The sequence below is a fragment of the Castor canadensis genome, chromosome 4 (genome assembly GCF_047511655.1).
Source record: "Castor canadensis chromosome 4, mCasCan1.hap1v2, whole genome shotgun sequence".
NCBI classification, from domain to species: Eukaryota; Metazoa; Chordata; class Mammalia; order Rodentia; family Castoridae; genus Castor; species Castor canadensis.
Window position 1 is genome coordinate 166,142,080 of NC_133389.1, and position 23,805 is coordinate 166,165,884.

The 23,805-nt window shown below is 47.4% G+C and overlaps 1 protein-coding gene across 2 annotated transcripts in view; it reads left to right on the forward strand.

The window, feature by feature from the left end:
* Rufy4 (RUN and FYVE domain containing 4) overlaps positions 1–19,694 on the forward strand; it is a 28,383-nt gene extending 8,689 nt beyond the window's left edge. Inside the window, exons 4-12 of one of the 2 annotated variants that reach the window (XM_074071681.1) lie at positions 2,362–2,487; positions 2,764–2,870; positions 3,162–3,305; positions 3,752–3,821; positions 5,191–5,835; positions 6,400–6,506; positions 13,263–13,409; positions 18,379–18,489; positions 18,998–19,694. In XM_074071681.1, coding sequence (XP_073927782.1) covers positions 2,362–2,487; positions 2,764–2,870; positions 3,162–3,305; positions 3,752–3,821; positions 5,191–5,835; positions 6,400–6,506; positions 13,263–13,409; positions 18,379–18,489; positions 18,998–19,124 — 1,584 coding nt within the window. In that variant the 3' untranslated portion in view covers positions 19,125–19,694. Of the gene's footprint in view, positions 1–2,361; positions 2,488–2,763; positions 2,871–3,161; positions 3,306–3,751; positions 3,869–5,190; positions 5,836–6,399; positions 6,507–13,262; positions 13,410–18,378; positions 18,490–18,997 lie in introns of both variants that reach the window. The other variant, XM_074071682.1, reaches the window with a different exon arrangement.
* The last annotated feature ends 4,111 nt before the right edge of the window (positions 19,695–23,805 follow it).

Genomic DNA, 23,805 nt, shown 5'->3' on the forward strand with positions numbered 1-23,805 from the left:
TTCTGAGGTTTTCTGTATCCTAAGTCTTGTCCACTTTAATGTTGTCTATTTTTGTCCTGAGTTCATTTATCTCTTTATTAATCATGTTCTTTTTTTCACTTTGGTGTTTATACAGTGCTTCTATGGTTTCTTTTATTTCTTCTTCTGCTTTCTCAAATTCTCTATTTTTGTTGTCTTGGAATTTCTTGAGTGTCTCCTGTACATTTTGGCTGACCATATCCAGTATCATCTCTATAAAATTCTCATTGATTGCCTGTAGGATTTCTTCTTTTAGATTGTTCTTATGGGCTTCATTGGGTTCTTTGGCATAGTTTATCTTCGTTTTGTTGGAGTCTGGATCTGAGTATCTGTTTTCTTCATTTCCCTCTGGTTCCTGTACTAATTTTTTGCTGTGGGGAAACTGGTTTTCCTGTTTTTTCTGTCTTCCCATCATTGCCCTTGGTGTTGTTATTGTCCCTGTACTGTGTGCAATTAAGTATTTTCTAGCTTGTAATAATAACAATGGTGACATTTAGAATGGAAGGGTGAGAGGAGAGGGAAAGCAAAGAAGTTAAAGAAAAAGAGAAAAACAAGTCAAAAACAAGTAAAAAAACAAAAAAGTTTCAAAGATATAAACAGGGAGAGATAGTGTACTAATCAACAGTAAGCTAAATAGGCATTAGAAAGACAGAGAGAGGATTGAAAAAAAAATCTCCAAGTTCAAATGCAATAAAGTTTCAGTCTTAATAATTTTGGTGTTCGTCCCTCAGCCTCCAATCCTGGAGATGGTGTCTCAGAAGTAGTTCTGTCATTGTCTCATCAAAGGTGATAAAAACCAAAACAAAACAAAACAAAAAAACACCACAAAGTGTCCCAAGTTCAAATGCAATACAGTTTCAGTAAGTTTTTCAGCATGCAGGTGTAGTTCAGTTGTTGTCTCATCAATGGTAGGGAGAAAAAAAAAGAGTCTGGAGACAGTTCTGTGAATGGCTATCTGAGGCTGCAGCTCATCTGCCCGCTGCTGTCAGCCTGCTGTTGCTGGAGGCGTTATTTATGCAGATCTCAGGGGTGAGCTCAGCACTCACCTGGCCCCGCAGGCTTTGTTTACTCAGAGTTCTCCTGTGCGTGAGCCTCTGCTACAAGCTTTCCCCTTTCCAAGCCCACTGGGGGAGGTGACACTGCACCGGCTTTCTCAGGCCATCGTGTTTATTTACAGCTCACGTGGGAAGTGGGCCTTCCCCCCTCTCCTGTGGAGTTTTCCTCCCACTGCCACTTTTACAAGCTTTCCCGCTCCTGGTTGCTGGGTGTGTGGTGCCACTCCTGCCTTCTCTGACCGGCTTGTGAGGGATTTCCCCTCCCCACCTCTTCGGCTCTCAGGGTGTCCCGCCCTCTTTGCTATGTGTCTTTTTTGTTGTTATTGCTTATTATTCAGTTTTTTTCTTTTTTTCCCTTGGTAGGGGTCAGTCTGTCCAGGGGGCTATGCTGATCTGGCCCAGGATTGTCTGTGGGAGTACCACATGCCGCTTCACTCACCTTGTGGTCTGCATCTTCCCAAGCGGTCTGGGCACTGGTTCTGGCAGTGCAGGAGCTCCCCACATGGAGTGGGGATGCTACATGCAGGCTGGGGGTGTGGAGGAGTCAAAGTTTTGCCTCTTTTCGGTGGTTTTTCCTGTAAGGTGTATCTTTAGCATCTCTCCAAGATTTTACTTTAAGAAGCATGCTTTCTGCTTCCTCCTTCTAGCCGCCATCTTGGAATCCCTTATCTGCTCATTCTTAATCTGAGGTTTCCATGGACACATAAACATCCTTTCTGCTTCTCTGACTTCATCCCTTGCCAGTGTGCACACACCTGCTGCCCTTCTACTACATTCATTGGTCTTCCCAGAGCACACCAGGAATGCACCTGCCTCAGGACCCTTGCACTTGCTATTCCTTCTGCCTAGACTGCCATTCCCTTCCAAAATTTGCATGGCACAAGTTCTCCTTTCCTTCAGGTCTGAAGGCTCTCTCTGGCCACCTGAGACTTTTTTTCCCTCCATAGCTGTCATCACTATCTACTACAATGTATGCTTTACTTATTTGGCTTGTTGGTTGTCTATCTCCCTTACCAACATGTAAGTTCCATGCAGTCAGCTTGTGCGTTGCTGTGTCCCAGGACTAAGAGTGGTATGCACATGGTAAGTGCTCAATACATGTTTCTGAATGAATGCACGTGAACACTGAGGCTCAGGGAGATCAAGCATTTTGCTCCTGGTCACAGAGCCAGTAAGGGAAGGGGAGGATCTGAACCCAGGTCTGTCTGCAGGAGCCTGCTCAGCTTGCTGGGATACAAGGTGAGTTCTAGACAGAAGCATATCCACACTTTCCTTTCTCTGATCCCAGTTTGACCAAAAAGAACAGAGGAGCTTCCTGGGGCCTCGGAAAGATTACTGGGACTTCCTCTACACTGCCCTGCAGCAGCAGCGGGGAAACACAGAGCTGGCCCACTTTGTCTGCTCACAGAACAAGGTGGGAAGACTGGCCTTGGAAGCATGATGGAGCCCTGGTGTTGAGCCTTTGACAGGAATGGCTGGGAACAAGTTCACAGGCCTCCCGGGGTCCCTCCCTCACCCATCCCTGCTCCGCTGGTGGAGGACCTCATTTGGTCTGCCCTGAGCACCCCTCCAGCCATGTCTTTCCTCCCTTCCCTTTTTCCTCAGCTGCTCACTCAGCCTTTGTTCTCTGTGCCCACTGAGCTCCCTGTCCTGATTCCACCATTCTTTTGGTCCCCTGTGTACCCTACAGCTGAAGACTTCTCTGGGCAAAGGCCGAGCCTTCCTCCGCTTCTGCCTAGCCTATGGACAACTGGCTGAGTCCCTGCAGCTCTGCCTCCTGAACCCAGAGCTCACCAGGTGGGGCTGCTCTGCCATCCTCACACAGACACCATCTGAGCCCACATCCCTCCTTCATCCCTAGAAGGAGGTGAAGGGATGAGCGGGATGAGAGTCAGAAAGGAAGGGCAGAGGGGAGGGAGGTCAGAAGGCAGGAGTCCTAGTAGTATCACCATTTTTGGGCCTCCTGCTCCCCAAGGTTGCACCCTCCCTAGGGAAGTCCCACATGATGTGCAGTAAGGCCAGCTCTCAGAGGTCAGAGTTGGGAATGGCACCAGGATCAAATGCCAAGGGTACTAATCACTAACACAGGGAATGGTACGGTCCCCGGAGCCCTCTGTTGTGCCCAGAACTCCAGGAAGACATCCTGGACTCTCTCTACACCCTCAATGGAGTGGCCTTTCACTTGGACCTTCAGCGGCCAGACCTGGATGCAGCATGGCCCATGTTCTCAGAGTGAGTGGGTACCACATAGAGGGACACCTCTTTTTCACACCTGTTCCCTTTTCTACTTCACATCCCAAGCAAGCCCCAAGCTGTCAGCTTCCAGCCCCATCTGTTTCTCCCTCCCGTTTAGCCCCCTGACCTCCTACTCTCACAGCCTTCTATTTCCTCAATACAATCCCATGTTATCCCATGATGCTGCATAGAACACACATGCAGTAAAGACTGGGTGGATGGCTGGAAGGTTGAATGGATAGTGGAATGTTGGAATGGAATGGATGGATAGATGGAGCGTGAGATGGATGGATGGATGGATTATGGGATGCACATGGGTGGAAGGGTGGAAAGTTGCAGGGTGGTAGGGTGAATGGGTGTTGGAAAGATGGGATAGCCTCCATCTGAGGACCAAGTCCATTGCTGGAGCGAGGCCCAGGGTTCCCTGCCTCTTTCACTTTCAGGTCCCGTTGCTCCAATTCCAGCCGGACCCAGGGACAAAGACCCAGAAAGACCAAAGATTCCCCAAAGGAGGTGCCTCTGCCCCACCTTCACTCTGCCCATCTGGTTGGGACTCCCAAGTTGAGCAGTAATGGGCCTCCCCCTCTTTGCGCACAGAGAGCCCCCACAGGACAGGAGAGAGGGAAGCCAGTGTGTGGGCAAGGGGACTGGAGGGGAGGGAAGGAGGCTCTTTTCCTGAGGTTGTTGAGGAGGAAAAGGGAGCACTAGGTCTCATCTGCAGGAGCCGCTGATGCCAAAGAGAGGGTGACTGGAGGCTTGCAGGAAACAGACTAGGGAGATACCTCTGCTGAGGCTCCTGCACTGGGCAGTTCACATTGGCCTCATTCAGTTCAGGGAGTGACTAAAGAGCCAAATTGCCCAACTGCAAGCCCAGCTCCACCCCTTCCTAACATGAAGGGCAAGTCACTTGTCCTGCCTATTGGGTAATTGTGAGGACATGGCAGATGTGATTACCAACTCTGTTGTTGTCATTCCACAAGCACATTTTGTACCCCCACCAGCTTCCAGGCACCAAAGAAGATGCTATTAGGACTCAGTCTCCAACCTGGAGTTCAGGGAGACGGATCCTAAAGGAACTCACTGCAATTCATGTGTGGTATGCAGCCAGCCTTCCCTATCTGTAGGCTCTGCATCCATGGATTCAACCAACTACAAAGTGCAAAACATTTGGGGAAATTAATTGCATCTGTACTGAATATGTACAGGTATTTTCTTCTCATTGTTCACTAAACAATACAATGTAACAACTATGTACATAGCCTTCACATTGTATAAGGTATTAGGAGTCATCTGGAGATGATTTAAGTAGATGCGAGAATGGGCATAGGTTATATGCAGTGCTATGGCATTTTATATGAGGGACCTGAGCATCTGCGAATTTTGGAGCCAACCCTCTATGGTACTGAGGGAGAGCTACTTCCATACAGACATGGACAAAGGAACATGGGAGCACAGGGAAGGCTTCTTGAGAGAAGTCACTCAGCTGGGTGTCAGTTTGAGAGTCCACCACAATTCTACAAACCCGGTATTAATATCCCCATTTTGCAGATGAGAAAGCTGAACCATAAAGTCAAGTTCAAGAGATGGATTAAGAAGAGGAGTGGGAGGAATTTATGGGGAATGAGGTGGATGCTGGAGACCCAAGTGAAGGAGTGAGGGTGCTGGCTTGGGGCAGGGAGGAAAAGACACTGAAACACCCTGCTGTTCTTTCACTAGATCAAAGCTGGGGTCTCAGATCACCTGCAATGTTGCTAAGATTTCTTTTCTAGTATGATAAATAAAATTTCTAGTGGGAGGGGCCTATTGGGCCAAAGCCATGGCCTCTCCCATATACTAGGCCAATGAGGTGACACTCAAAGGGTAGATTTGGACTTTTCTGCAGATCTCAGCATCACTGGAAAGTTCCAGAGGTGTCCAGCTGGAGGAGACACATGCAAATCCTGCTGGCTGTCTGCATGATGCACCCAGAGAAGACGGATTGCTTGGCCTCCCCAGATCCCAGCAACCTGGTCATGTTCCCTCAGTTTTGGAAAAGAAGAAAGAAGATTCTAGAAGCCTCAGTTCCTCCCAAAGCACTTGGGAACCAGAGGGAGAGGAACTTCAGCTAGACCAGGAGGAGGGAGCCCCAAGCCCTGGGAAATTCCTGGAGAACTCAATAGCCAGCATCCAGCAACAGAGGGAGAGGGACAAGGAGTCTCAGGAGGTGACAGGGACAGAAGCTGAAGGCAGAGGGGTTCTGCCATGTGCAGAGGTTTGGAAAGCAATAGAGGGGGCTCCAAAAAGGGAAGCAGAGAGGGGTCATGTCAAGGGACTCCTCACCTCCCACCCCCTAGGAGTGAAAGAGGAAGTGACATCAGGGAACAGGCAGGGGCAGGCAGTGCCTAGCATTCTAGGGGAGTCCAGGGCCTTGCAGGGCCGGGGAACAAAGGAAGGCTCCACCACAGAGAAACCACAAGAGCAAACAGGAGTGACCAGTGTGGCCAGGCGGGAGGACCAAGCAGACATGCCCATTCAGGATGTGGTCAAGGTGAGAGCAACTGAGCTTCAAACATGTGAATTCTCTCTAACCTGGCCAACAGGTGTGGGTTCCCAATGGCAGCCCAGGGACCATTCTGGCCCACAGGTCAATTCTTTTATTGCCTCGCTCAGGGTTATTATTTGGGGATGCCTCTTGAAAGCCAGGCATGCTTCAGCTCACCACAGTCCCTACCTCACACTGTGGTTCTCACTGGACCCACTTCATTTATCAGTGCTTCCTGCCCAGCTTGGTCAGCATTTGGATTTGAGACCCTTTCACAACAGGTCTTCCAGGCAGCCACTGTTCCCAAGCTCTGTATCCCTCACTATGACAGGTCTCATCCCAGTATCTGCTACAGATCCCACCTTGTCACTTGTAAATGCTTATCCTGGAAGTCATCCACGATCATTACCAAGTCCACCTCCAGCCTTCTCTTTAGCCAGGGTCTTCCAGGTCCTCCAGCTCCCAGGGCAGTCCCCAGTCCTGTTCTCTGCTCAAGTTCATAAGGTTGCCTGCAAGACTGGAGTCTCTGCCCTCCTCCTCCAGCGTTGCCTTCCTCTTTTCCACCCCCAGAGCCTCAGACATGGGCTCCAGCAGGCCAAGGAGCAGGCCCAGCACCAGGAACAGCTGCTGCGAGCACGAGAAGCAGAGCTGGAGGCACTCCAGGAGCAGTTCAACAGGTAACCTTGGCAACACCAGTAGGTTCGGGATCTGAGTCAAACCAGCCAGTTCTTTTGAGCATCTTCATGCACTGGGCTCTGTTGCTGGGATGCTGAGGCCAATATGGTGCATTGTTCCTAATCACTAGGGGCTCCATGCTTCCCCCGCCAACCTGCCTCCCCAGTCGCCCCAAGGGAGGTCCCTGCCTCCTGCCCCTCTTTCACTCCCACACTCACCCTGGCCTCCTGCTGCCTAACTGGGCCAGTTCTCTGTCTTTTCATTCTCCTCATCCCATATCTCCCCCACACCTCCTTCATCTCTTTCTTCTCCCTCTTTTGTTCCATTTATCTCTCATTTTCCTGTTCCTGTTACACAATCTCTCTTTGACCTCCTGATAATCATAACCACAGCTGTCATTTACTGAGAATTCACCTCATCTTCAGCATTGTTGTAGATGCTTCCTCATAGGAACCTTATGAGACAGGCTCTCTAAGAGCCTCATTTTCTAGATGCAGAAACTGAGGCTCAAAGATGCTATGCAATTCACCCAGTGTCAGCTAGTTAGCAGAGAAGCAGAGATCCAAACCCTGCAGCAGACTCCAGAACGGCAGGCCAATTTTCTGACCATAGTTGTCCCTCCATATCTACAGGGGTTCCAGGAACCCCGTGAATATCAAAATCCACAGATACTCAAGTCCCTTATATAAGATATCATAGTGCCAGGCACCAGTGACTCACGCCTGTAATCTTAACTACTCAAGAGGCAGAGATCAGGAGGATCACAGTTCAAAGCCAGCCCAGGCAAATAGTTGGCAAGCCCCTGCCTCAAAAATACCCAACACAAAAAAGTGTTAGCAGAGTGGCTTAAGTGATCGAGTGCCTGCCTAGCAAGTATGAGGTCCTGAGTTCAAACTCCAGTATTACCAAAATAATAATAATAAGATGACATAGTATTTGCATAGAACCTGTGCACATCCTCCTGTATACTTTAAGTCATCTCTAGATTATTTTAATACCCAATACAATGCAAATGATATGAAAATAGCTCTTATACTATATTGTTTGGGGAAATGAAAAGAAAAAAGTCTGTACATGTTCAGCACAGCTTTTTCCCCAGTAATTTTGATCCATGGTTGGCTGAATCCAGGCACAGAGAACCTGTAGATATAGGGGGCCAACTACATTTCAGTCTCTGTCTGACTCCCGCCCCCATGCCCCCCCCAAATCTCTTCCCATCCAGCAGTTGCATCTTTCCTTCATCACCTTAATCTCAGGGCCCAAAAGGCTTTATCTGTGGTGACTCTCCCCACTCAGTCTCTATTGTCTGTTTCTCTTTCATACTCCTTTTTTAAAAGTATCACACAAAAATCCTTCCAGGTCTGACTCAATCCCTTGTGTCTCTCTCCCTTGGGCTCCACCTCTGGCTCTCTCCCACAAGGTGATACCTGCCCAGGCCAGGCCAAGGTACCAGTCCCAGCAGAGCCTGAGTGGCAGTGATTCAAACCGAATCACTGGGAAGTCCTTTGTCTGCTTGACAGTGTGAGACAGGCCTAGGAACCCAGATACCAACCCCAAGGCCCCTGGGGGCACCACCCACCATACACTCAGCTAAGCTCATAGCTTTGTCAGTAAATTTCCCATATTTCAGGCCCTAATGAATGTAGGGGCCCTGGCCACCAAGAGCCATTTGTGTCATGAAGAAAGGCTGAAGGGAGTAGTTGTGAAGCCCCAGGGAGACTTCTGGGTCTGGGGACTCTGTCTTGCAGGCCTCTGTCACCCTGCCACTTGTCATTCAGTCATTCTACAAACACTCTGCATACCCAGTCTGAGCCAGGCCTGTATTACGTGTAGAAATACCCCTGTAGACAAAACACAAAATTTCCTCATGAAGCTTACAGCTAGTAAAGAAAGCAGGGGCTGGGCACTGGTATCTCACGCCTGTAATCCTAGCTACTCAGGAGACAGAGATCAGGAGGATCATGATTCAAAGCCAGCCCAAACAAATAGTTCATGAGACCCTATCTCAAAAAACCCTTCACAAAAATAGGGCTGGTGGAGAGGCTCAAGGTATAGGCCTTGAGTTCAAGCCCCAGTACTACAAAAGAAAAAGAAAAAGAAAGCAGGCAGCAAATATGATAAGCAGGTGAAATACATAGAGCGGCAGGCTAGGGTAAGTTCTAAGGAAAACAAATAAAATAGAAAGGGAATGTACATTTTAAATAAGGTGGAATGACCAGGGAAGGCCTCTCAGAAAAGGTGATGTTACATAAAGAGGAGGGAGCCATTCAGATATAAGGTAGAAGGATGCTCCAGGCAGAGAAAACAAGAACAAAGGCCCTGAAATGGAAAAGGGGCACAGCAGGCTCTGGGAACATCAAAGACCATTCTGGCCCCAGTGGGGTAAAAGAAAAAGAGGTGTAGGAAAGGTCCAAAAGGCAGTGGGGCCAGGTTAGGAAGAGCCTGGGTCATCAAAGCGCCTGTAGCTTCGACTCAGAGTAAAATGAGAACCATCTGAATTCTGAGCAGAAGAAGAGGATTTTATATATATATATATATTCATATGGACTCAGATTTGGACTCAAGGCCTCATGCTTGTTAGGCAAACAACTCTACCACTTGAGCCATACCTCCAGCCTTTTTTAAAAAAATTTTTTAACAATTCAGCAGTTTTTAATATATTCACAGGGCTTTGCAATCAGTTTTAAAACATTTTTATCACCCCCAAAAGAAACCCTGTACCCATTAGCAGTCACTTCCCAATCAACTTTCTGCCTATGCCACACTGATGTGAGTTTGAAAAGGACCCATGGAGCCAGACTATAAGCACCATGGCTGGACGTGAGGCTGTGGCCACCAGGCAGGGGAGAACCAAGGTGCTGACCTGGGTTGGTGGCAATGGAAGGGGGCAGGCAGCAGCTGCTTTCTGAATAGATTTTAAAGCAGGGCTCCCTAAGGAATTGAATATGCGGTCTGAGGGAAAGACAGAAGTCTTTCTATGGTGGGCAGATTTGTGTGAGCTTGGGAGCTTAGCTTTGAACGTGTCAGATATTCAAGTTTGGCCATTGTGCAAAAATTTGGGTGGAGGGAAGTACGGGTTGGGCACTATCAGAGTATTATCAGCATGAAACAGCTCCTGAGTCTGGGAGAGCAAGTGCTGTCCTGGTCCCAGGGGCCAGAGAGCCAAGGACAGAGCCCACTGCAGGGCAAAGGGACCATGGGCATCAATTCAGTGACAGAATCTCATCACCAGCCAATGGAAGTGACAGAAGGCCCATTGGTTCCACCAGCTGTATTTATTGTGTCTCTGTAGCCATGAGCTGGTATCACAGTGAAGGGAACTGGCAATGTCCACCCTAAAAGACCTGAGAAGATCAACAGAAAACAAATATATTGTCAGCGGTAATAGATGCTATGGAGAAAATGAAGCCAGGGAGGGAGCTAGGGAAAGATGAGTTGTCATGCAGAGTTGGGGTCCAGGAAGCTCTCTGAGGAGGTGACACTGAAGCACAACCCAGCCACGAGACACTGGACCAGTCCAATGTCAAGGGAGGAGTGCTTCAGGCAGGGTGTGGTGACACAAAGACCTGGAAGTCACGCACTGGGGGACAGGCAGCCAGTGTGGTGGAGCAGAGGAGAAAGGGGCAGGCGGTGGCCAGGGGCCTGGAAGGTCCAAGTGAAACCCTGTGACTACTCTCCAGCTACACAAGCCTGGGGCAGGATTTGGAGCAGGGCTAAGTCTTGGATTGACATGGATTTTTAGAAGAATAGACTGAGAGTGGGCAGAAACCCCCATGTGCAGCCTAGGCTAGAGACAGAGGCCAGCCAATTCCACAGGTGGTAGTTCCCAGAGCAGAGCAATGGGGCTCTGACTTGGTTGGGTTTTTATTTTGTTTTTGGTTTTTTTTTTTTTTTTTTTTTTTTTTTTTGAGATAGGGTCTTGCTATGTAGCTCTGGCTGGCCCCCAACTTGCAGTTTTCCTGCCTCAGCCTCTCAAGTGCTGATATTACAGACACATGCCAGCACAGTGGACTCTGAAACGGACTTGAAATTGAGATACAGAGGATCTGATATTCCATGGCCTTCTAACTGTGGGCCCCCATGACAGCGGCCTCCGCTCTTTGAGCTGTTGGTAGCTGATTTCCAAAAGGAGTCAATGGAGCCTGTAAGCTTTCTCTTTCTTGTTCAGGGCTCTGTGAGGCTATTTTTCCAAGCAGATGGGTTTCCTCTGCCCTCTGCCTAAGACCTGGAAGCCAAGGAGATCAAAACAGGTATAAGCTGAAGAGCTCCTCAGAGGAGGGATTTAGGCTGACACACCATCTTCCCCACCCCAAAGAGCTGCACTGAGCAACTTGGAAGTATGCCAGGACTGTCAGGAGCCAACCCTCTCCCTCACCTGCTGCCATCTTGGCTCTGGTGCCAGTGACCAAGGGGACCATGACCCTGTGTCGATAAAAACATGTGGAAGCCAAAAGAGTTTATAGCTGGACTGACCCATGTCCAAATTTCTGCTGCCTCCACTTACCAAGCTGTGTGATCCTGGGCAAGTGTCATACCCTCTCTGAGGATCTGTGTTCTGTCTTGCAAAATGAGGCTCATACTACCTATCTCATAGCATTGTGAAAATTAAGTGAAGACTAAGCTCAGTGTCTGGCATATAGAGTGCTCAAGAAACTTCCACATTCTCTCTTGCACTAGGAGAGTCTGTCAAACCCTGCTTGAAATACTTAAGTGGCTTCCCAAGGCACCAAGATTAAAGCCCACAACTCCTGGGACCACCAAGGGACAGGCCCACTGGCTTCCCCACCCCATCTCCAGCCTTCCCCACATCCCTATCCCACAGTGTCCCAGCCTCACTGGCCTCCTTCCAGGTCCTCCCACAGGCCGAGTTCCCCAAACCTTCAGATTTTGGCATGTGCCCATCCCTGACTCTGAAAGGCCAACTACTCACCTCAGGTCTGCTTTCATGTCAGCTGGTCTGAGAAGTCTCCCTGAGCCCCACTCTGGTCTCTGTCTCAGTCCCTCATGGGTCTCTGTCACAACACTTGGCTTAATTATTTCATTTGTCTATCACTCGCTTTGACCACTACCCCAAATGTGCTCTATGTTCCACAGAAGCCGTGGGCACTGCTCCACTCCTGGCACCAGATATAGCCCCCCTCCCCACAGTAGGTACCTAGTAAGTGTTTCTCCCACCCCAGAGTTACACACGCACATGCACACACACATGCACACACAACATTGTTCACAAAAAGACCCAGGATCACCAAGCAAATAAACTAGCTGAAGAAAATTAAACTCTGAAATGAGAAGACTGAAGTTTAGAATGTTCAGTAAAAGTCCAGGCATGGCCTAATGCACACCTGAGCTCCACAACACCTTTCATGAGGCTGGTGACTGGCCTTTTGGAATTTCAGTGACAGTCAGTGGTCAGTTTGATGTCACTGCTCACCCACCCTTCCTCTCTGCAGCCCACTAAGTATTTTAAAACTTAATATGAGGCTGGGGCATGGCTTAAGTAGTACAGTGCCTACCTAGCAGCATGAGGCCCTGAGTTCAGACTCTCATACTGTCCCACACACACAAAAAGAAAATTTAATAGTTCGAACATTTTCAAGACTCTTGCAGGCTTCCCCTCAAACACACGTAAGCCCAGGGGTTCCCAGGGCACATATACTGAGAACATGAGGCCCTTACCAGTACCCACCCTGCAGCAGGACAACCTCCTGACCAAGCCTTAGAGTAAAAGGATAGGACCATTTTCTTTTCAATTCAGTATACTTCTTGGAACCTTTTAGAAAACCACTGAAGACAAAAAGAAAAGGCAAGAATAGAACTGAGGAGATTCTAAGCCCAAAACTGAGACAGAAATTTAAGAAAGCTCTATTTTCACTATTATTTTTTAATTGAAAAGACAATATAGCATAACTTTAAAAATATTTTAAAGCAAAAAGCCACCCCAAATCCTCCCCTGCTCCCCCTTTGCACACAATTGTTTCCAGCTGGGCATATTCTGTCCAGCCTGGGTTCCCCGCCATCTACCTTCCCGCAGAGAGCCACCACAATCATGGACACACCTTCCCAGGAAGTCACATTTTAAAGTGGAAATGCTAAAGGAAAAGGGGAAGAATGGAGATGTGTGTAGTGCCCTCTACAGGAGCAATCGTGGTTAGGCCCTGTCTTCATTTCTGTAAATGGTTGCAGAGGAGTCTGTCTGCCCACAGGTGTCAGACCTCACTTAGTTTGGTGTGTAGTGTACACTTGTGTGCATACAGAGTGGGGTGTTCATATGTGTGTGCTATGTATGTGGTGTGTGTGTGGATGGTGTGTGGCATGCATATGTATGGTGTGGTGTGGTGTGGTGTTGTGTGTGTGTGTATGTGTGGTATGTGTATATGGTGTGTTTTGGGGGGCATGTGGAGTATGTCTTATGTATTTGTGTGGGGTGTGTGTGTGTTTTGTGTGTAGTATGTGTGTAGTTGTAGTTGTGTGTGTGGTGTATGTAGTTGTGTGGATATATGTGTGGTATGTGTGTTTTGTGCATGCATTACGTACAATGTAGAGGGTGTGTGTGGTGTGCATGTGTGTGGTTGTGGCTGTGTGTGGGGTATGTGTGTGGTGTATTATATGTAGCATTGTGGGGTGTGTGTGTGTATACTTTAGCCACAGAGCTACTGCCATCTTCTCCCCAGCTCCCTCTCCTCAGGCAGAGGCCCATCCTCGCTTTGTCCTACATGCTGAGCTATTTCCTTCAAAACTAAGTCACCTTCTGTGCCCAGGTGTCTGGGAGAGAGAGCTCAGCTGCAGGCAGAGCTGGAGCAGAAGCAACAGGAGGCTGAGAAGAGGGACGCCATGTATGAGGAGGAACTCAGAGAGCAGCAGGACCTGGCCCAGGCCATGAAGACAAGGGTGTTGGAGCTGATTCGGTAAGCATGGGGATGGCGGGACTGGGGTGGTAAGGGGTGTGGAGGCCACATGTGAAGATTCTACCCCACTAATGACTTTCCACAGGATTCTAGACCTTTCACATATGTTAACTCATTTCCTTCTTTTAGCCACTCCTTGCCATTTTGGAATGAGAAAATGAGGGTCAGAGGGCTGACTTGGTCACCAAAGATACACAGCATATAAATTGCAGAGTCCTCTGACAATGTTGTATGGCCCCATCCCAGCCCACCTCCACACACACACACTTCCAGTGGTTAGGAGAAGAAATGGGAATTCATGGGCTGAGAAGGAACTAGAAGAAGGAAGGGGTAACATAGCAGATAGCCAAGAGGTAACCACACATCTGCATCTGCCAGCATACTGGACTTCCTTAGACACCTGAGCCTGGGGCCTGCCTTGGTGTCTGGCAGCTGTCCCAAGTGCCAGAAGTCGGGCTCACCATTGCCAATTCCAAACCATAAATCTCACTGTGAGGTAGGGAAGACAAATAAAGCATGCTAGCCCTTCAGTGTGGCAGGAAGACACACTCACGTGCACACACACACATGTTATCCTTTCACACAGCTCAGGAAACGGGACCACTGGATTCAGGTTCCATTTGTATGTGTATATATGGGGGAGGTCATCCCAAACTAAGTTCTCTTGCACAAAATCCAAATATTAAACGTGGAAAAAAGAGAGCTATCAGCTTGGGAAGGATTAACAAATAATTTAAGGAATGAGCTGCTCCAAGTAACGAACTTGATGGGAGGGAAAGAGATATAAAAAGTTAACTATCTCAAAAAAGAATTTAAGCTCCAGGCACCAGTGGCTCACACCTGTAATACTAGCTACTTGGAGCATGAGATTGGAAGGATTGCACTTTGTGACCAGCCTGGGGAAATAGTTTGAAAGACCCCATCTCAAATACTAGCTGGACATGGTGTACATACCCTGTCACCTCAAACTATTCAGGAGGCTGAGATCAGAAGGATTGCAGTTTGGTGGGTGGGGTGCAAGACCCCCATCTCAACAGAAAAATCTGTGTGTGGTGATACACACCTGTCATGCCAGTGATGGCAGGAAGCATAAAAAAAAAAGTAGAAAATTGTGGTTCAGGCTGGCCTGGGCAAAAAAAATGTGAGACCCCACTTCCAAAATAATCAGAACAAAAAAGATTAGAGGTGGCTCAAGTAGTAGACCACCTGCCTTACAAGCACAAAGCCCTGAGTTCAAACCCTAGTACTGCCCCCCAGAAAAAGAATTTTAAGATAGCTAAAAGTAAAAGACATACACATGTGATTGTTAAGTAAAACTAAAGATTAAGTGGAAGATATGATGGAAGGTAAAAAATACTCCCAAAGTGTTAAGGTTAACACTAGCTCTCTGCTCTGGGCATCTTACTAGCAGGATCAATATCCATTCAAAGGAAGCAAAAGTTTTCTCTGTACTAAAGAAAATCACAGGTCCTCAGGCAGGGAACCGCAAGCTATACAACATAGTGTGTCTAGCAGAAGCCTTATGGAAGATAGGACCCTAAGCAAAAAATAAATAAACAAAAGGGGATGTGAATAAGCCATAGATGTTGAAATCTCCTCTAGTCTTTGTCATGAGATGTCATAAAATGATTTTAGAAGAATAAAACTTACAGCAGAAAGAAATGTGGAAGAGCCAACCAGAGATGATTTCTGCTAATTTCCAAAAGCTAGAAAATAGTTGTGCAAGGGGATACTGTGTGAAGCCCAAGTGAGACCTCAAGACCTAGAGATCCCAGGGCACAAATGGTCAAGAAAGATGAGGGATAAAGTCATTAACAAGAGGAATTTATACCCCCTGCCTCCTGCTTGCTCCTATCTGCAAAATATCCAGCAGCAGAGGCCTATCTCCCAGGCAAACTATCAAAACGCCTCCCTATGGTAATTTAGGTGTCCCAAGTAAAAGACCAGTTTGTCCTGACATTGAGGAGTCTGCTATACCAGGTAGCTTCCTATCAAGTACCTCCCAATGGGAAGCCACTCGTCAACCATCCTGTCCACTATTTGGAGCCCCGACCAGCTTCTATTGTCTCTTTCTTAAGCATGAAATGGCAACCAAGCATCCCCAGACATTCGAGAAGAGTCTAGAAGGTCAGGGAGACATGGAAATAAACCAATAAACAACAATAAATGTGTCTCCCACACCTGTAATCCTAGCTACTCAGGAGGCAGAGATCAGGATGATCACAGTTCAAAGTCAGCCTGGCCAAATTGTTTGTGAAAGCCTATCTTGAAAATAACCCATCACCAAAAAAAAAAAAAAAGGCTGGTGGAGTGGCTCAAGGTGTAGGCCAGGCAGGGTTGGTACACACCTGTAATCCCAGCACTTGGGAGGGTAAGGTAGGAGAATAAAGCATTCAAGACCATCCTGGGTTACATAGCAAGACCCTGTATCAAAAAATATGATTGCTGATTTTTTTAATTCACTTAAAAGGATTGGAAGAGACAGAGATAAAGCAGTCTCTCAGAAAGTAGAATAGAAATCACGGAGAGATGGAAGTTGCGACAAAAATGGAGACAAAGAATCCGTCTAGGAGTCCCAATGTCCTATCCAACTGGAGAGAATGAAATGAAAACGATGATCAAATAAAATATATAACAGATAAAAATGTGAGAGAATTTCCAGGCTCTGGCTGACACAAATCTTTAGACTTAAAGATTTCACTAAACGAAGAATGTAATAGATAAAAACCCACACCTAGATACAACATTGTAAAACAAAGATAAAGAGAGTGTTTTCAAATTGTCTAAAGGAAAACACAAGTCACCTATAAAAAAAAGTAGAATGCGACACATGTCAAGAATAGTTTTCAGGTTCTGGCCATGGATTAAGTGAGAAAGGTGATGGAGAAAGACATTGATCAGACAGACAGGTCTCAGAAAATTCACCTCCCACACAGCTTTCATAAGAAGTTAGTTGAGGATGTGCTCCAGAAAAACAAGGAAGCAAGCCAAGAAAGAAGATGTGGGATTCAGGAAACAACAGTTCTCCCTAGGAGAAAAGAAAAGGGAATTCCCAAGGTGGCAGGAGAGAAGCAAGCCAGGGAGCAGTCTGTCTAGATTGTAACGGAAGTATCTCGGGTCCAGGAAGACAGTGTCGGAGGAGAAGGAGAATCAGGAGAACACTTGATATGATGGGGAATTTGGGGGGAAAATAATATGTTAAAGGCAAGTAATGCAAAAAATAAAAAGAGGCGATTAGAAGCTTCCAGAACAAAAAACCAAACGCTTTTCAAGAAGGCACTATTAAAAAACACAGCTCAGAATCAGCTTAAAGACAAGGTGCAGATGACAAGTGGAATTACAGAAAACAAACATAAATGTTGCCACCATAATATTAATTACAGAAGAACCTCCAATAGAATGTTCTGTGAAGATGAAGTGTTCTATATTTGGGCTACACAATACTAATCACGTGTGAAAACTGAGTCCTTGAAATACTGAGCAGGTGCAACTGAGGAATCGATGTTTTCATTTTATTTCCCTTACATTACTTTAAGCACACAACGAGGGGCTACCATAGTGGACACCTCAAGAACAGATGACAAGTTAGGAGGAGGGAAAGAAGGAGGGCTGAAAAGAAGTGACGCTGTCAACATTATATTACAGAATGAGAGTCACGAGCTATTGCCCATAAGTTAACAGAAATACATGAGTATATCCTGTAAAATTATAATAGTGGCCAATAGAGGAACCAAAAATAGGGATATAACCTCACTGAGAGGAAGGAAGAGGAGTTGGTGAGGGTGGCAATAACAAGTCAAATCCTCTGCTCTCAAGGGAAGGAGCTCCGTAGAAGATGTTCTCTGTCGAAGGAAGGCTATGAGTGTGTTACTTAATATGGAAGTATTACCAAGAAAAAAAGGCCAAAAAAATGTAAGAAATGGTTTACCACTAGAAACAGGAACGAGTAAGGAGGCTGCCTATGTCTTTTGGCAAAAGCCCTTCTGTATTATTTGATTTTTAAATCACACATATGTATTTTTTTGACAAAGATTTAAAATAGCCCATTTAAACATCCTTTAAAAAAAAAATACAGTAAAGCCAAGCACCAGTGGCTCAGACCTGTCATCCTACTTGGGAGACTGAGGTCAAGAGGATGGATGTTTGAGGCCAGGCTGGGGCAAATAGTTTGCAAGACCCCATCTCCAAAATAACCAGAGCAAAATGGACTGGAGATGAGGTTCAAGCAGTAGAGTACCTGTTTTGCAAGTGCCAAGCCCTGAGTTCAAACCCCAGTGCCACAAACAAAATAAAAACAGTGAGGATAGTTTTGCAAGGGCATAAACAAATAAATACCAGATAGTTTGCTTCAAGGGCCAAATAAAAGACAATGGCCTTGTGTGCTACAGGCACCTCAAGCAAAAGCCTGGGGCTTCCACCACCAGGAAGCACGACTTGGAGGAGGTGAACGGGTTCTTAATAAATGGGTCAGGTCTGTCGGGAGAGGGTAGCTGGGGATCACCATCCAGCTTCCCCAAAGACTACCAACTAACTCATCTCTCATGTGTGTCTCTCTTCATTGTTTCTTCCATCCCTATCTCTATTTCTCCATCCGTCTCCATGTCTCTCCCTCTGTCTGTATTTCTGTCCCGCTGTCTTTGAGCCTTTCTCTGTGTCTTTCTCTGCCTCTACAATTTTCTGTCTACTTCTCTATGCATCTGTCTTCCTCTTCTGACTCCTGAGTGACTCTTTCTCTGTCCTGTTTCCTCTCCATTTCTGTGTCTCTGTCTTCCTACTCCTCTGTCCTTGTTTCTGTCTCATTTTGCCTCTGTGCATGCACCCCTGGATGCCTCCCTCCTGTACCCTCTCTCTGTTCCTCTTTGTTTGCCTCCATGTTTTTCTGTCCATCTCTGGCCCTCCATCTGGGTCCCCCCCCCACCTCTACCTCCCCTTCTCTTGTGTGCATTTCCCTTTCTACCCCATCCATCAGTGAAAAAGATCGCCAGTGGCAGAGGCTCCAGCGAATCTCTGGAGTGACCCCAGGACACTGCATGGGCTGCAGCAAAGTCTTCCGCCGACTGTCTCGGCGGTATCCATGCAGGTAATGGGAAGACACTGACTCCCATCTCTGGAACATGTCAGCACAACTCACAGCTCCCTGTCCACTCCAGCAAAAGAAGGAACAAGAGATCTGGGCATATATAACCGGCCACTTAAGCCTGGCCATTCATCTCAACCATGTGGCTTCCAACTGTAAGCCAAATCAGGAAGGAGAACAGTGGGAAGGGTCAGAGGATAGGGTCCTAGAAGCCAGGACTGTGCACCCTTCAAAGAGTAGGCTGTGAGCGCCTCATCTGGGAAGACAGTCGATCCCTTCGACTTCAGCAGGTGAACCTGACAGTTGGAGTTGGAAGCTCTGGGAGGGGGCGGTATCAGGACACCCTCTAGGAAAGAGGAGACTTCTGAGACCTACCAAGGGCCATCCTGCTGGGAGATGAGAAATGACAGGTAGACCCAAAGATGCTGGGGCTCCTGACCCCAGCTCATGCCCAGAAGTTCCCCTGCATGCTGTAGAAGCTACTCCAGCCTTTCCTGTGTCTGCCCCCCAGGCTCTGTGGGGGCCTGGTGTGCCATGCCTGCTCTGCAGATTACAAGAAGAGAGAGCGCTGCTGCCCACCCTGTGCCAGAGAGGAGAAGCCCAAGTCACCAGACCAAGACAGCAAGATGGGCCCGTGACCAGCCTTTCGCTCCACCCAGTCTACTCCCTTTCCTTACTCTGATCAGCTCTACCTTCTAGAAACTTACAAGTTAGGCATCAGCATGGTGGTATGGGGTAGAAGGAGTAGAGTGGCAGAGTAGCAGACAGTTCTAGACTGTGACTCCCAACAGTGCCTGAGCTGAGTGGGACACCTCTGGGCCTGAGGGAGGTGAGCTCCAGCTTCTATAAAGTCCCTTGAGACTCAGCAAGTCCACGACCATGAATAAGAGCCCAGGCCAGATGTTTCTCCTTCCTCCTTAGCCTGCTGCAGTGCGGGTTCTACTTCAGGGATCTGTGTTTGATTCGTTTTGTTTCATTTTTAGCAGATTAATTGAGATGCTGCTGATAGATAATGAGCATTCCCTAATTTGGTGAACTTTGACTTTAATACACACCTGTGAAGCCATCACCATATTCACGTACATATCCATCGGCCCCAAAATTTCCTCAGGCTCCCTCGCCATCCCTCTCTCTCCATGCCCAGGCAACCCGTAACCCTGCTTCCTGTTACCACCAACTACATTTTCTAGGAATTTGTGTAAATGAAGTCATACAGAATGTTCTCAATTGCCTGCCTTCCTTCACTCGGCCTAATGACTTTGAGATTTGTTCAGGATGTCGCATGTGTCACTAGCTCTTTTTTGTTGAGTAGTCTTCCCCTGTGTGGATTTGTACATTCGCTTGATCGTCACACTTGAGTGGTTTCCAGCGAGGGCTCTTACAAATAAGTTTCCGCTGGGCACCATGCACAGGTTTTTGTGTGGACATAATTACTTCCCATGGGTAAACACCTCGGAATGAAAGGCTAGATGGCACCTGTATGGTTAACCGTAAAGAAACAGTCAAACTGCAGTCTCTCTCGGTATCTTTAGGGAGCAGAGTTCAAGACTAAAAACATTCATGTCCCTCATATAAATGACACAGAATTTGCATATAACCTAGACATATCCTCCCATACACTTCATATTACCTCTAGGTTGTTGGTAACACTTACTATGATGGAAATGCTATGTAAATATGTATTATTTAGGGAATAATGACAAGAAAAGAGTCTGAACACATTTCAACCTGCAACCAATTGAATTTGTGGATGCAGAAACCACAGATACAGAGGGCCAACTATATTTTCCAAAGTGCTTGGATATTGTACCCACCACAGCAGTGTTTGGGAGTCCCAGTTGCTCCCCAGGGCCAAGGGTTTGGCACAGACATGAAACGCTCTGTCCTTCCCTTCCAATCATTATGGTGACTTGAACAACCCCAAACTGTGAGCACCTGGAAGGAAGTACTGAGTTCAGGCAACTCTGTGAGTTTCTCACTTTGATAAAGACAGTAGAAAGTTGGCCACGGGGTTAAGATAATTTCCCCTACTGTCCAAAAAGGCTTACGTAAACTGTGTCGTTCTCCTGGCACCTAATTGTGGTGCTTCTGAAACACCTGTTTCAGAAGAAATGTGGGTCTCACTCTATACAAGGCAACCAGCTGCCCTGCCCAGGCTCTAGGGCACACCACGTGCCCCACGCAGACATTCAGGCTGTCCTCATCCTCTCTGGCTTACATGCCCAAAGCCTCTGCAGTAGTTGGGCAATTGTGTGGCTCTGACCAGAGCCTGTGGACAGCCTCTTGGGGTCAGAGCCGCCCAGAGTTGCATCCCATTGCCTTTGCATGGAGCAAGAGTTTTGCAACAGCAGTTTCTACCCTGGAGAGCTGCTAAGAATTTCTCCTCAGCAAACAGGGTAACAAGGCAGAGGGGAGGGGTAGTAGGGGAATCCCCAAGCAATCACCCCTAAAGGGCAGCAGTCCCTTCTGGAGAGCAAACTGAACTGTCTGCTTTTTTTTTTTTTTAACCATAGCAGGGTTTTTACCATAGCAGAAAGAAATCATATTAGCAGAAATTCCAACATGGATTTAAACTTCCTGATGAATGGATGGGGGTAGGGTGGAAGCAAAAGACTGTTTTCAAAAAGGAAGCAAGATGGAAGAGAGTTCATTAGAAGGGAATCCAGGGCCAGGAATGGGAGAGCTTGAGCTCCTCCCTGTATTTGGAGAAAGGAAGGGCAATTCTGAGTCCCGGCCTGTAGTTCAACTCTGTCCTCAATTAAAAAAAAAAGAAAGAAGGAAAGAAAGCAAAAGGCTGGGGCCTTGGCTCAAGTGCTAGAGCCCTTGCCTAACAGGCATGAGGCCCTGAGCTCAATCCCTAGTATGAAAGAAAGGGAGGAAGGGAAGGAGGGAGGGAGGAAGGAAGGAAGGAAGCAAGCAAGAAAGAAAGAGTGGGGCACCTGTGGCTCACACCTATAATCCTAGCTACTTGAGAGACTGAGATCAGGAGGATTATGGTTTCAAAGCCAGCCCAGGAAAATAATCTGTGCGACCTCATCTACAAAAATAACCAAAGCAAAATGCACTGGAGGTTTGGCTCAAACAGTGGAGCACCTGCTTTGCAAGTTCAAAGCCCTGAGTTCAAATCCCAGTCCCACCAAAAAAATTAAAAGAAGGAAGGAAACTAGAAAAATGTGCTGCTGAACTTTGGGGACCCTCCAGCAGAGTTCCTGCTCCCCTCTACAAAGCCTGGTTCCACAAGGGCAGCTGTCTTCCATCAGTGGCTCCAGGACCCACATCCATCACAGCAGTGAAACCTGAGTTTTAGGCTCCAGGTCCAAACTCCAGGGGTTCCTTACATCATCTCTGGCCACTCACCCCAACATGCCAAATAAAGAAACAAGTAACGGTGAAAGAGTAAGGAGATTTATTACAGGTCAGGGGCACGCTGCAGGAGGAGTTAAAGTAAACACTTCAACCCATCTTTGGGGTACAGATGGGAACTTTAGGTCTAAATAGAAAGAATTGGAGGTGGGGGGGTAAAAGGTATTCATAATTATTAAGCAGACCTGGTCAAAGTATGGCCTGGTTGATCATTCTCTCAGTCCTGCTTTTGGGAGGGGCTCCAGAGAAGTTATTATGCTGTCATCACTTGAGGGGAGCAATCAAGTCAGTATAAACAGTCAGTATTGCCCAGAGGGTGGTCTGTCCTGTGGAGGCTCTGCTATTCCTTTTCTTAGGGTTAGTTTCCTAGGTCCCTTGTTTACAACAAGAGAAAGATGTTATCAATTACTCCCGTCTTTCCTGGATTCCCAGGTGATTGCAAAGTGACTGTACAGAGAACAGCTCAGAGCAAAGACAGATACAAAATAGAGGCTGGAAATCCAAGCTTTTCTCCTGCTTTTAGTTTATTTGTGGGTCCAAGCAAAGAATCTGTGCTTTTCAGTAAAAGCAGTTCCTAAGTACCTATTATAGCAGTACCCACAAGAGCACATGGGTGATGCCCCCTGAAGGCTCCCCGGCATCCCTGAGGGGCACTTTGCAGAGCCCTGTGTGACCGTATGCTGCATTGCTGCTGCGAATGACTTCATTTGTACTCACAGGCTGGGGACACTGTGGGAAGTTTGGGCAACAAAATTGCACAGTACTTTAATTTGATGCCCCCATGTACAGCAGCTCCCTCAAACTTTGTCAAGTCATTTGGTGCTCCACCAAAATGTATTAAGCATCATGACATGCATGACACTATGATTGGTTTGGGAACACATAAAATCCCTCCTTTCAAGATGTGAGGAGGAAAACAAATGACTGATTACAAAACTCAGGCTGAATGAAGAAGGAAAAGAAAGAGTTGGCCAGACCAGAGGGCCAAGAGGAACATTCCAAGGAAAGTGGGGAGAGGAAACCAGAAAAGCCCTTAGAGATGCTGCAAGTGGTTCCTTGAGGTTGGAGTTAAAGGTTCTAGGGTGTGGCTGGAAGTAATAGGGCTGGAAAAGTCACAGGGGTCAGCTGCAGGGGAGCCAGGTGCCCAAGTCAGGACTGACTTCACCTGAGGGCAATGGGAATCCCTGAAGGATTTTAAGAGAAAAAGGTGATCAAATTCACGTTAGGAAGATCTTTCTGGGAGCAGAATGAAGGGTGGATGGAAGGGGGCAAGACTTGAGGCAGAGATGATATAGGGGAGGAGGAGAGGGAGAAACAGCTAACAAGGCAAGCATCATTGTAAGTGCTGTATATGGACCTATTCAGTGCCCTTAACTCTACACAGTAGGTGACCTTATGGTGTCAACTTTACAGCTGATGAAACCAAGACCCAATAAAATTAAATCACTTACCCAAGGTTCACAACTAGTAAATGGATCCAAACTCAGCCAACCCGGCTCTGGAACCCACAGCCATTGCATAAGTTTTGTAGTTCAGGCGACAGAGGACGAATGGTTGCCCAACACTGTCAGTGAAGGTGGTAAGGAGGAGAAAGGGAAGAGCGATGTTAAGGAGAGGAAGCTCGAGGGGAGGGGAACGTGAGCTGAGGGCCATGCACACCTCCAGCTTGGCAGAGGAATAAATGAGAGGACGCTCAGGAGGACACAACTTGTGTCAGGAAAGACAGTGCCACAGGTGCCGTGTATGGTGATTTGTAGCACCTGCAGGGGCTCGGGGAGACTCCAGGAGGTCAGATTTGGCACTTAGAGGAGAAGCTGGTTGGGAGACACAGGTCCATAGTGGGTGCTAGCTGAAGCCATGGAGGCAGATGGACTTGTCTGCAAGTACAGTGAGAAAGAAGAGGAGAGGAAAGTGTAGGGGAGGGGAGGGGAGAGAAGAAAGAAGCAGAGAAGAGGA